The 13,844-nt window shown below is 34.3% G+C and overlaps 1 protein-coding gene across 1 annotated transcript; it reads left to right on the top strand.

Annotated features, from left to right (window-relative positions):
* The first annotated feature begins 2,723 nt into the window (after window positions 1-2,723).
* Window positions 2,724-3,125, top strand: LOC145263156 (protein CFDP2-like). The gene has a single exon (XM_080120158.1). It carries the CDS (start codon window positions 2,724-2,726, stop codon window positions 3,123-3,125), a length of 402 nt encoding a protein of 133 aa, XP_079976284.1.
* Window positions 3,126-13,844: the final 10,719 nt, after the last annotated feature.

The following is a 13,844-nucleotide window of genomic DNA, read 5'->3' as shown; positions in this document are numbered from 1 at the left end:
TGTGATTACAGATTTAAGGCGGCCAGCAGGAGGAGCATAATGGTTGTATTTAATCTTTTCCTTGTTTTTTTTACACAGTGATCACCACTTATCAAGGCCCGGAAGCAACTTAGGGGTAAGCGTTATTGCAAGTACATTACGTTAGTGTGTGGATTTGATGAATTGTTCACTTAAGGGGGCGGTTCTGAGTTCCTTAAGGTATTATTGAAGACAGTAGCATTTTGGTTAAAAGTTTTTTTTTTATCAGCAGAAAAAGCAGAAATTCTTCTAGAGACGGATGGTAATACAGATTTTATAATTGAGATAGGGGTGTTAGAAGATTTATTGACGTATAAAAGCATATGAGTTTCGGTGAAAATATCAAGTGTAACATCTAGAAAATTTGAAGTTTTTTCTTTGGTTCTATAATTATAGAAAGGCTGAAGTGATTAAAGAAGGTATGTAATTGTTTAATTTTGTTGTACTCTCTTGGCCTGGCTGTTGTAGTAACAAGGACATCAACTCTATAAAGGCCCCCTTGGATATGTTTAAAGTTGTGTTTAAGTGCTTTCAGTAAGAAGAGTCCCACTAAATCGGTAACGTGTGCAGAGTGAGAAAACCTTTCAAGGTTTAAAAATTATCAGGGGTGTCCTTTCTAGTCAAAAACTTATTGTTAAATTGTATAAGGGACTTTCTCGCTAGGAGAATTAATTTAATTTCTGAATTAGTTAAGTCAGAATTTCTTTTAGCAAAGATTAGATCCTTATTTAAAAAGAACGGAGAAATTTATTGATAATAATTTTGGATGCCAAAGGTTATGAAGTTAAGGAGGTGTTTATTTTTAAGGGAGACAAACGAATTTAGCCAAACAGGGAATCTTACTTTTTCTTTAATCGCAGGGATGATTCTATCTAAGATAACTTTTACTTTGGCCGATCAATCTGATGGGGGGGGCTGTCATGAAAATTAGGTTTATGATCTTTGAGGGTGAATCCACGGGTGCCCGGAGAAATTATTTCAGTGAAGTTATGAATATTCATAGAAGTCAGTAAATGGTTAGCTCCAGAATTAATGGAATCAAAAGTCTAAGGAGGGACTATTTTATAAGATTTATTAAGCTTTTATACAAAGGTCTTTTATCCGTAGGATAGTCAAGTTTATAATAATTTTTTGTCTCATCAGCAGGGACGAATATATGTTTATTCTTTTAGACATTTTCGGCAAAATCATTAATTTTCCGAGTAACAGGATTATAATGCTGTTTTTGTTTCTTAAATTTAAGTTTAATGTGTGCATCATAGTAATGTCAATATTAACACATCTGATAATGGAAGGAGTGCCTATAACAATGTTTACACCAACAATAATTAATAAAGCAAATATTAGTTGTATGAGTGTGCATTATTTATTAAATTAAAAACAAAATATTTTCCATATTCTTTTGTCATTTTAGAGAGATTAGTAGCATTTTCGACATCATAAGACACATAATTACTTCATGTGCCGTTAGGGATTGGACACTTTTAAAGGGCTGGAATAAACTTCGAAAAAACGGTTTATAAACTTAAGTAGAGTGTGTGAAAATATAAGCATTAATAGTGGAAATTTGATAGCATTTAATTACTTAAGAGAAAAGCTAACCAAAAGCTTATTCTGATGAGAGCTTAAAACAACCATGTTATAACAAGGTAGGATGCAACTCCGTGACATTGTGTTACTTAGATTAACAGTCTTTTTGTAAACGTCTTAATAATTGATTTCTAAACTTATATATACATATATATATAAATATATATAATATATATATATATATATTATGTTAAAACACTAGATTATAGTTCTTAGTTAATAGATTAAAACAATTGGGGTAGGGGTGTCAGCCCACGGCGTAGGCAACGAAAAACATGAGAATTGATTAAGATGGAAAGGAGAATAAAACGAAATAAATAAGGAACTCATTACCGCTCTATCTCTCTCTCTATCTCTATCTCTCTACATATATATATATATATATATATATATATATATATATATATATATATATATTTATTTATTTAAATAAGGGAGTAGTCACCAACAATGTGTATTTTTTAACATTATTTAATTATTCCGTGTTTTGGTTTTTCATTGAGAATTATGTTTGGATCATTGTAATAATATTTTTAAGTCATTGAAATCGTTTACGCGCGTTTCAGACGGTCTGTGATGCGTCCTCGTCAAAAATTATTTTCAAATGTGTAAAAATGGCGATTTTCTTAGTTAATTGGAAGTTTTTCCAAGGGGGGGGAGACTTGTAAGTATTTATTATTAATTGGGATGCTGAATTTTTATTGCTTTTTTTTACTTGTCCAGGGAAACTTTGACCTCGCTGTGGTCGCTATCTCTTTCTGCTAATGTTTTTTTTCTTTTCCTTTAGGGTGGGGTAGGGTGTTTGTGTGTGCGTGTGTGTTTATGTGTGTGTGCGCGTGTGTGTGCGTGTGTGTGTTTGCTTTTATTGGTTTGGGAATGTGTATATTGTTTTATAGTATTTTGGGGTTATTTGCTTCCTTAGGAAGGCGGTTGTCGTCCGAGGTCGTTACTAATGATTATGTGTGGGGAGGGAAAATAACCGAAGAAATAACAACATTCAAGACTTGCACATCACTACATACAAAATAAAAGAAGAGCTGGAGTAGTTTTTTGCGACCAGAAATGACCTAGTCAGTGGACTCGCAGAGAACCCCAGAGTAGTCTCTGAAAGAATAATGACACTGCGCATCACAACATCCCATCACCGTAACATCACCATCATCAACGTCCATGCGCCGACAATGTCCTACCCAGACGAGGAAAAGGAGGGCTTTTACTCTCAGCTGAAAGACACTATAGCAGACGTTCCTGCAGCGGATAAGCTAGTTCTCCTTGGTGACTTCAATGATAGAGTGGGTCATGACTACAATATATGGAGCCCTGTTCTCGGAAAGTTTGGAAAGGGGAATCCCAATTCAAATGAAGAACTGCTGCTCTGTTTGTGCACGGATTATGAACTGGCAATTACGAACACTTACTTCCAACATTCGGATAACCATTACTACTCCTGCGAACAAACCCAGGCCAAAGAGACGCCATCTCCTGGACTATGTTATCACAAGGAAGGAAGAACCTAAAAGATGCAAAGAACACAAGAGCTATACGAGGACCAGATGGCCAAACAGACCACTACCTAATCAAGACTACCTTCAAGTTCTCTATAAAACCTGTGTACAGCAGAGCAATAACGAAGTGCAAGAGAAGGCTAGACACATCAAAGCTCGGAGATAGAAAATGGCAAGATAGACTACAACTTGCAATCAACTCAGCATTAGAACAAACCACTGATAATTCTGATTCACCAGAACAAATGTGGGACTTGCTAAGCAGGTATGTATTCTCTGCTGCGGCAGAGGTACTTGGTTACACAAAAAAGTGAAATGCGGACTGGTTCAATGAGAATGACCAAGAAAACACCTGGTGAATGAAAAGGGCTGAAGATATGCAGAGGCAAGCGTAGGAAAACAATCCTTCAGGTTTCTTCAAATCACTGAAGGAAGTGTATGGCCATAGAGTCCAGATGACTAAAACCCTTTTATCAGAAGATAGAAACACCATCCTTACCCAACCAAAACAGATAATTCAAAGATGGCAAGAGTGCTTCGGCACCCTACTGAATGTGCAATCCAATACGGATGAGGAGATCTTACGCCACATAACAGTCCTCCCCTGCAGATGAACCTGAATGACACACCAACTCCTGGGGGAGTAAGAAAATCAATTGATAAAAATTAATGAACAACTTTCCAGGAATTGACGGCATACCAGCTGAAGAATACATGTTTGCTGGTGAACAACTCATGAGAAAACTTCACCAACTAATAGCAAAATGCTGGCAACAAGAAACGCTGCTAGAAGTCGTCAAAGATGTCATGATCATGCCAATCTACAAAAACAAAGGTGATCCAAAAAACTGCAGTGGTATATCTTGCTGACCATTGCCGGGAAAATAATGGTGAAAGTGGTGAAGCACGGCTAGCCAGAATGGCGGAAAGGGTCCTAACCGAATCAGAGTGTGGATTCAGGCATGAAAGATATACAATAGATATGATCTTCAGCTTACGGCAGATTCATTAAAAAGCCATCGGGAGCTCTAAATAGTCTTGGTAGACTTCCGTAAAGCATTTGATACAGTTGATCGAAAAATGCTGTGGAACGTCCTTAAAGTGTTTGGATGCCCCGATGACTTTGTGGGAATTAGAAAATAATTTCATGAAGGAACAAAAGGGAGAGTTATAGTAGAGAATCTAGAAAGTGAACTATTGGAAGTAAACCAGGGCAGCAAACAAGCGTGCATACTGGCCCCAACACTGTTCAGCCTATTTCTTACAGCCGTCCTTATGCTGCTTCATCAAAGCATCGAAGAATGTGTCTTCATCCACCCAAATGCTCTGATGGGAAACTGTTCAATCTTGCAGGACTGAAGGCAAAGAGCAAGACAAGAAAAGAGTTCCTACAGAACTACTGTTCGCAGACGACACTGATCAAAGGATAGTTGATACTTTCTTTCAAACAGCTGGGAAGATAGGCCTACAAATCAACATAGAGAAGACTGAATTGATGTATCAGCCCTCACCAGATAACAACGGCGCGCAAATGCCTATAATTACAATCAACGGCCAGGTGCTAAAAGATGTTGGAAACTTCAAATACCTTGGAAGCACTCTAAGCATTGATAGCCGTGCTGACAAAGAAATAAACTGCCGAATTCAAAGCGCATGTGCCTCCTTTGGCAAGCCAGAAAAGAAGCTCTGGACAAGGGCTGGTACCCGGGTAGAGACGAAGTGCAGAGTCTACAAAATCATCGTCCTGGCAGCCCTGCTGTACTCAGCAGATACCTACCCTCTGTATAGAGAACACGTAAAGAAATTGGAAGCCGTCTAACAGAAACACCTAAGAAGGACCATGAAGATCAAATGGAGTGACTTTATACCAAAGACGAAAATTTTTAGGGGAGCACACCTAAATAGTGTGGAAGCTAACCTTGCTACTATGCAACTACGATGAACCGGGCACATTACTAAAATGGAAGAAAACCGAATTCCCAAGATGATCTACGGTAAACTGGAAAATTGAACCCGCATGGTAGGTTGTCAGAAGCTTCTCTACAAAGATGTAACCAAGCAACACCTGAAGGCAATGAACATCAATGTCAAGAGTTGGGAAGAACAAGCCAAAGAAAGGAGTGATGGCCGGAACAGTCTCCACAAAGAAAAGAATGAGAGAAAAAGATTGGAGAAGCCTTAGAGCTGAGACACTATAGACGACATATGCAGTGCCTGTGACCGGATTTCACACAGAAGGATGAGCATGCCAACACCGAAGGATAAAGCACTGAGGACGCGACTAGTCATCGTCAAGACTGACGGACTGCATAGTGATATATATATATATATATATATATTACTTGTAAGTATATGTTATGTGTAATTAAACACATTTAATAAGGAAATGCATTCCAACTAATTTTATAAATATGGAAAACGCATTAGAATGCAATCATACTAACTATACGAGTATCCCGTCTGTCACAAATGTCTTCACTTTGCTTTCAATTAAGAAAGTAATTTTGTATAACATTTCTCTTTTTGTCTGTAAACTTCCATTACTTACTACTACTATTACTACTTACAATTTGTACTTTTGCTTTATAATCCATGCGTTTTTTTGTTGGGGGGGTTATATCTCTTTCATCAGAGTTGTATTTTTTATCATTACAATCGAAGTGTCAGCAGCTGTTTCGTTTTTTTTTGTTCAAGCGTAATCATATGAAATTATATATCAACGATTCATATAAATGATAAGTGAAATTACTTTTGTGATCCTCATAAATCGTCGATATAGCAGTTTTTCCAGTTTCCTTCTCCCACCTATTTCTTTCTAATTTCACTTCTTGAATTGTTCATTTTGACATTGTGTAATGCGGCTTTCTTGTGCTTAGATATCTATATCCAAAGTTTTAAATAGTTTTCAAACAGTTATCATCTGCTGTATCCTTTCTATATAACATTATTTTCTATCTTCGAATATAGTGTATTCTGAATGGTCTTTGTTTGTCTTGTATACATGTTAAGATACATAAGTACTTCCTTTTCTACCACCAATATCTTAATAGTGATCCGGTACAGGTCTTTACGCATTTCACTATAGCTTTATTATATTATTTAGTTTAAAGTGATTTATATAATATAACGCACTCTAATTACTGGGTAATTTGATGGTGTCTTCTCCAAAGACTCTGTAAAATATATAGCTACATTGTTCATCGAGCTACTTTCAAATTGCCCGGATTCCTCTATAATATTGCATGACTTGCATGATGAATGTTATTTGTATGTCATGGCTAAGAGTTTTGCTTCTTCTTACCAGCTCTTCAAGATCAATTTTCTTTTAATTTGCTTGTAGTTTATTGTGTTTTCTGTGTCGATAAATGATACCCAGCATCACATTTTCTGAGTGTTTTACTGAGTGGCAACATGGCAATTACAAACAGTATTGCTAATAAAATATCACTGAAAGATGCCAACTTGTATACTTATATCAATATATGTCGTTATATAGTGACAAGTTACGGTGTAATGCTTTCATAGGTTTCGATATAAGATTAATATATTATCGGATAATTGTAAATCCTCACAGTCACAAGTATCCAACCTTACTGTGCGACTGGTAGCAATGGAACGACGTAGGTAGGCCCCTTTGTTTTTGCTTTTGCTGTTTTATAGTATGTAGCAAGTTACTCTCTAAATTATTAACATATTCAGATATAATATATGCTGTAAGTATTAAGTAATGAAAATGCCTGGCATGGTGCTTCTGATTTAACTGCAAAATACCAATTTATTTGTGCTATTTGGATTATACAGACGAGTGTTCAACGTTTCGATCGATACAACATTCCTACAGCATTTTTGTCGAAGTTAAGTGTATTTCTGTCAACTTCAGGGATTTTTTTTTTGTGAGACTCAGGAATCTTCACCGAATTAGAAATCGGACTATTAATTGCATCAACAGGCGTAACATGTTCTCGTTCGGTCAATCAGGATTGCATCACTGTTCTAAGTAATTCAAGGTATATGTAATCCGTATGACATCAGAACAATATTTTACAGCGACACAATTCTATGGAATATTCTGTACGAATCTAGCATGAGTTGTGATTGCTCTTAGACGATTTCAAACAAATATTTTACTTTACAAATGTAAGATATAGTGTATAATTATATTAAAGTTAGAAGTAATAAGTTATGTGCAGACTGAAAGTCGAGTAAAGCTGACCACATACGGAACGGAAAAGAAAACGATCCATCATTGTCAACGGAAGTAAAAAGAAAAATATAAGACAAGTATATTCTATGAGTCCTGGTTTACTGAATAGCCGTATGCTACACTCATGGATTAAGTAAATTGTTCATTTCGAAGCAGATTTCTAAGTTCGAATGAAAAAAATATCTGATTTAGAGAGAAAAATTACGGCGGTCGAAAATTTGAACTTACAAATGATCGGAAGTTACACCTACAGAAACATTGTGGAAAATAACAAAATACTCAGTTAAAGAAATCATTGATTTTGTTTGTCTTTTTGATTTTCATAATTACATGGCGTAATAATTCCAGATTGTGTTTGTTGGTTGTAACTTATTTTCTAGGGCATACTTAAACTTGCCACATACAAAAAAGAATATAATTCCTGGTCGATCAATTGGGAATATTAATTACTGATATCTCAAGAGACATATTTTTCTCTGGTTCTATCTTTCTTTCTTCATATATATATATATATATATATATATATATATATATATATATATATATATATATATATATATACACATACATATATATGTTTGTGTGAGTATATATGTATATGTATATGTGTGTAGGGGGTGACTTTCTCTCAGTCTCGTTATTACATTTGGTGTTTACATATAAGTGAAACCGAAATGCGTACCATATGTTGGCCTTGGTGTGTGGTTGAACGGTACACTTATGCCAAAATTGCAACTTAGTCAAATGGGAAGTGGTGAGAAAAATTACACCAGATGGTAAATGAAAATATAAGAACGTGAATATGATATCTATGCTAGCACGGACACACACAAACCTTATATATATATATATATATATATATATATATATATATATATATATATATATATATATATATATATATATATATATATATGTGTGTGTGTGTGTGTGTGTGTGTGCGGCTGTGCGTGTGCGTGTGTATAGACGTATGTATGGCAGTGCTGTATATATATATATATATATATATATATATATATATATATATATTATCGTGTAGATTTATGCCACTATGATTAATGAAATCATAAAGTTACAACATATTTAAATGGAAACCAAAAATAAAAATCAATATAATGTAAACGCTACAAATAAATTTTATCGTATAGACCGTATTATCTAAAATCGTATATAAAAATATCAATATTGAAATAGACGCCAAATCATGCAATACTTATTATAACACGTACTATAGACGGCGTATAAGCAAAATAAAAATTGAGCATAACTGAGTCATTTTCGTTTAAATAATACTTGCAAGCTTAAACGCTATCACTCAATGATACATACACCCCATATATATATATATATATATATATATATATATATATATATATATATATATATATATATATATATATATATATATATATATATATATCCCAAACCGTTTGTCTTGATAGAGGTGAGACACACCTTGATGCTATGCTTTCAAATAATTTGAAATAACAGAAAGGGGAAACTTGATTCCAAATGTTTCTCATTTGTTATATCTTCCATCTAAAGCGCGATTATGAACATCTCCAGTATCAAATAATCCTTATACGCTGTGTAATTTACTTCGTGTATGAAAGCAAAAATAGGAAGATATAACATATGAGAAATATTTGGAATCAACTCTCTTCTTGCTGTTATTTCGCATCATTAGAAACTATAGCAGCAAGTTTTTTTCTCCCCTCCATCAAGGCCAGATTTTGGGGGAAATATCAGATATTGTAAAAAAACAAGGAAAACAAGATCGTTGGAAAAAATGGTACATCCGTCTATCGATCCTGTAGATATTTCATTGCTGATGCAATTCCCTTCCAATATAAAATTCAGCTACGTTCAAGCATTGACATTTGTTGCCACATCTGGCGTGGGCTGCAAGAAAGATATTATCATGCCTTGACTGAGTTCCAAATTGTCTTCGTAGCCTAGAAGGGGATGCCCTTTTCTTTCCCTGCAACCTTTTTTTTCTCACAGAAGGAGCATTGCGAGTTTGTCTTTGCTTTATCCTAAATTTCATGGCACAGGCTCAGCTAAACTCTAATCTATCGTTCTTCCTCGACAAACATTCAAAGGAAATAAAGGTCTAGCTGAAAGCACTATCAATAATTTCCCACACTCTTTATCTATAACGTAGATTCCAAGACCAGAACTTATTTCTTAGAACTGCATGTTATGTAATAGGTGTTCTTGAGTGTTCAAATTGTGGGATGCAGATAGGGGCAGGTCTTATATATAAATATAGAGGGTACATGTGTGTACAAGAGAGCCGATAACATGTAATATACAATGAGAGAAAGATATTTAGATATATAGATAGATAGATTGAGATATATTTTGGCATTTATACTTTTGACAGTTCTGTGAATGGAGTGTTTCTATAACATTGACACATATTTCTTCACCTATTTTTGAGATGATGATTTTCACATAGTTCTTATAATATAAATTGACAATACCTTTTCTGTGTAATACATTCTACGGAGACGAAGATACAAAAAGATAAAGTTGTTTGTTTATTCCATTTCGCCCGGTCAATGACTTTGAATCAATGAATTCAAGTCTTTACATGATTCTTTCTTCTAACCTTCTAACTAAATTCAAACTTCCTGACATCATTGCATGACCAACACGTGCATATCAGATAGATGGTGTGACATGCCCCCGTTTTTAAGCATGCATTGTTACACACATGTCAATTTCTCTAACCTACTGTACAAATATGTTTAATATGTTATATTGTTCTGATCTAGATTCGTTATTTTAATTTCATTTCATTAACAGAAACAAAATTCATTATTACATTCATTTCTCTATAAACAGATATCTAGCTATTTCATTTGAACTAAACAATGGTAATGCAACATTCCATTTTCAATAACATTCTGTATTTCAATAACATTATGTGTTCTGTATTTATTTTAACTTACGATCGGAAATCTCAATTCCAAATCTAGGTTCGCAAGTTCGAATCTTCGACTATCCTATAACTTATTTACTCACTTACAAGAACAGGCGTCTGTTTTTTAACATTCCCACCACCCTTATTTTCAAAATATGTACGCATTTTTATCTTCTCGTTCATTTTTCTCTATATCTACACAACCACACGGCTAAGAAAGATAAACCTTAAAAACTCCTTTAGTCAAACTGACTTCACATTTATTATTTATTTATTTATTTTATTAGATCAGACCCTCTCTGATCTTCTTGGCATTTATTTTTTTTTGTGTGTAGCGTATTCCTTCCCTGAGCCACGTCAGCTGCTTTATGCAGCCACGCTTTTGCCGTAAACTAGAGGTCTTATTTTACCTCTTTCGAAATGGACGACTCGTTTCGTCCCAAAAGTACCCTGGTCGTATCATTTGCCCGGTTGTTGTATTAAGTATGGCTTCGTCTTCATTTTGTAACTATCTTATCCGGGACATCTCAAAGCTCATTAATAATCGTGTGGTTGGCTTTCAAATTTTAAGATATACCTTTCATCCACTGATTCACTTGGATTTCCTTGCCCGGACTCTTGGAATTTTTCATCGCTGATGCAATTCCCTTCCAATATATAAGTAAGCTACATCCAAGCATCGAGTTTTGTTGCCTCATCTGGCAGGGGCTGCTAGAAAGATATTATCCCGTCTTGACTGAGTTCCAAATAGACTTCGTAGCCTAGAAGGGGATGCCCTTTCTTTCCCTACTACCTTTTTTTCTCACAGAAGGGGCATTGCGACTTTGTCTTTGCTTTATTCTTATTTTCATGGCACAGGCTCAGCTAAACTCTAATCTATCGGTCTTGCTGGACAAACTTTCAAAGGAAATAAAGAAACCACTATCAATAATTTCTCACACTTTTTATCCATTATGTAGATTCCATGACCAAAGCTTATTTTTTGAACAGCATACCTGGGGAATTGTATTTCCGTTTGCCTGCTTTCCAGCTGAATAAAATATGGTCGTTTTCAAGTCGAATGTAAACAAGTTTTTGATGAGACTTTTCGTTCATGTAATCCAATTTACCAAATGTAACGCCTAGTTATTCCCCTTATGTTGTCACATTGGCTATGTCAGAAAATGACTGATTGAAACATTTTACGGCTGTAAAATGTGCCAACAATAGCCTCTGGATAATGGATTACCTTTTAATGTGCGAGCTTAAGACCAAATCTCACATAGCAAACTACACAATGAAGAGCGATTGAGCCTTCATTTGTTTATTTCTAATCAATTAAGGGTCTTAAAGTACAAATCACCAGCTATATAAAACAAGTCAACTTCCTGGACGTCAGCTTTGATTTAGCTACCGAAACTTAACTGCCAATTAAAGAAAGTAGAAACCCAACATTTATCTATGCACGCTTTAACCACACACCTTCCATTATTTAAGGCATACTATTTGAATGTAGAATAAATAGCAGCTCCTCCAGTGAACATACATTCAATAAAACAAAAGAAATGGATTAAAAATGCACTAAAAATAGCGGATACAAAAGGCTGATATTAAATGCAATAGAAACAATATAATTATAAGATCAATAATGGAGGTGGGGAAATAATCTTATCACACTTGCCATTAAGCCTAAAAAAAACAACTTGAGAATGATTTCCTACATCTTATGAATAAACATTTCCCATCTGGATGAAATCTACAAAGAAAAAGCACCTTAAAACTTAGTTATAGCTCGGAGAATATGATCGAAAGCAGAGTAATATATGGAAACCTACAACATAATTGATCCCGAACAAAAACTAAGTACTATAACTTTAGGGTTAATGGGAACTGAGTGTTCTATGAATATAGACAAACATATCCTATTGTATATTTGCATGTAGATGGTCTGGAATCATCATCTCAATAGGTTAGAAAAATACTCACATTCTAGTATTGAAGAAAATATAACTAACGAAAATGAAGCATGGCAACAATCGAAATAAAGTGTATATATATAGATATGAAAACCGTTGCCTGTGTAATTACTTCGAACCCCGCGTAAGATTAAAACATGTAGCTTCCAGTATACCACCTTCATTTAAATCATATGGAGAATCCTGTACGTTTGTTTTCCGACTGTTAATTTAACCATGGGGCGTACATTTTATATTGAAATAAATAAATAAATAAATAGATATAAAATCGACACAAAGAAAAACAGATAAAAAGGTGAGAAATGAAATAAATGAAAACTAAAGTTTAACAATAAAATAGATGATAAGGAAGTCGCCACAACGAAGAAAGCTCACCCTAAAAAAATAAGATGAGAAAATAGAAACGATAGTGGCATTATATTACTTCAGATCAAGGTAAAAAACTGTCAATCTGAAAAGTAACCAATATCCCCCTTTTCCGACAGGTTAACAACAACGGGATCATGCTACCACCCTCTTCAATCACCTTCAAACCCCTTTCCCCTTCCTCACTAACCCTGTTTCCCAAATATCATTTGTCTACATTTACAAAGTAAACACCCTTTTATATATATATATATATATATATATATATATATATATATATATATATATATATATAGTAATTTATAAAATATATATGGCGATTAAGCTACACTGAATATTCTGCGTTTCATCCAACTATAGGATTCGTCAGGCTTATGCGCGAATTCTGTCGTTGCTTCTTGTTTTTATATATGTTGAGGATTTCTAGTTAACCAATCAGCTTTCTAGTATCCACCCCGTCCCTTCCTATCAGCAATGCATGCCCATTGGCTGATAGGAAGGCGCGGGGTGGATACTAGAAAGCTGATTGGCCAACTAGAAATCCTCAACATATATAAAAACAAGAAGCAACGACAGAATTCGCGCATAAGCCTGACGAATCCTATAGTTGGATGAAACGCAGACTATTCAGTGTAGCTTAATCGTCATATATATTTTATAAATTACTAACTAGCTCTACCTACGTATTGAGCACTTTTGAAGTAAATACTTCAAGTTTACGCATAAATCTATACTTTCGTATATTAAATTCATGTGAATCAATGAAGTAGTTATATATATATATATATATATATATATATATATATATATATATATATATGTATCGTGGTTAAATTTTAAATTCTGAAAAAGAAAAATATAGAGACATATATTCGATTTAAGACTTTATTGTTTGGCAAAAGAAATATATAAAACGGGTTATTTTAATTTCCTTAATGCATGGATTTTCACCAATGGCTATATCATCATGGGAAATTAAATGCAGTTAGCAAAATGTTTAGTTACGAATAGACGCTATTTTGCTTTTCAGCACATTTATGGAAAATAGTTTTTTTTGAGTGGTTGTGGATAATTATATGGAGAAAATTACACGAAACGAGAAGTTAATACAAGCTTCCCTTTTTGGCTAGTAACACCTTGAAAGTATTACTTTAAGTAATATCTATCAGGATTTTTCGTCTGAGTTCCATCAGTGTCTTATCACGCTTAATCTTCTATCTATCTATCTATCTATATATCTATAAAAACAGAGATATGTGTGCCACAGACGATTTCTG

This window comes from Euprymna scolopes, chromosome 3 (assembly GCF_053919585.1).
Source record: "Euprymna scolopes isolate OS-2025 chromosome 3, ASM5391958v1, whole genome shotgun sequence".
Lineage (NCBI taxonomy): Eukaryota > Metazoa > Mollusca > Cephalopoda > Sepiida > Sepiolidae > Euprymna > Euprymna scolopes.
The sequence above is the reverse complement of the archived record's forward strand: the minus strand, read 5'-3'. Positions and strand labels throughout refer to the sequence as shown.

Coding starts and splice junctions, on each gene's coding strand:
- LOC145263156 (XM_080120158.1), top strand. CDS start 2,724: ATGACACTGCGCATCACAACATCCCATCACCGTAACATCACCATCATC.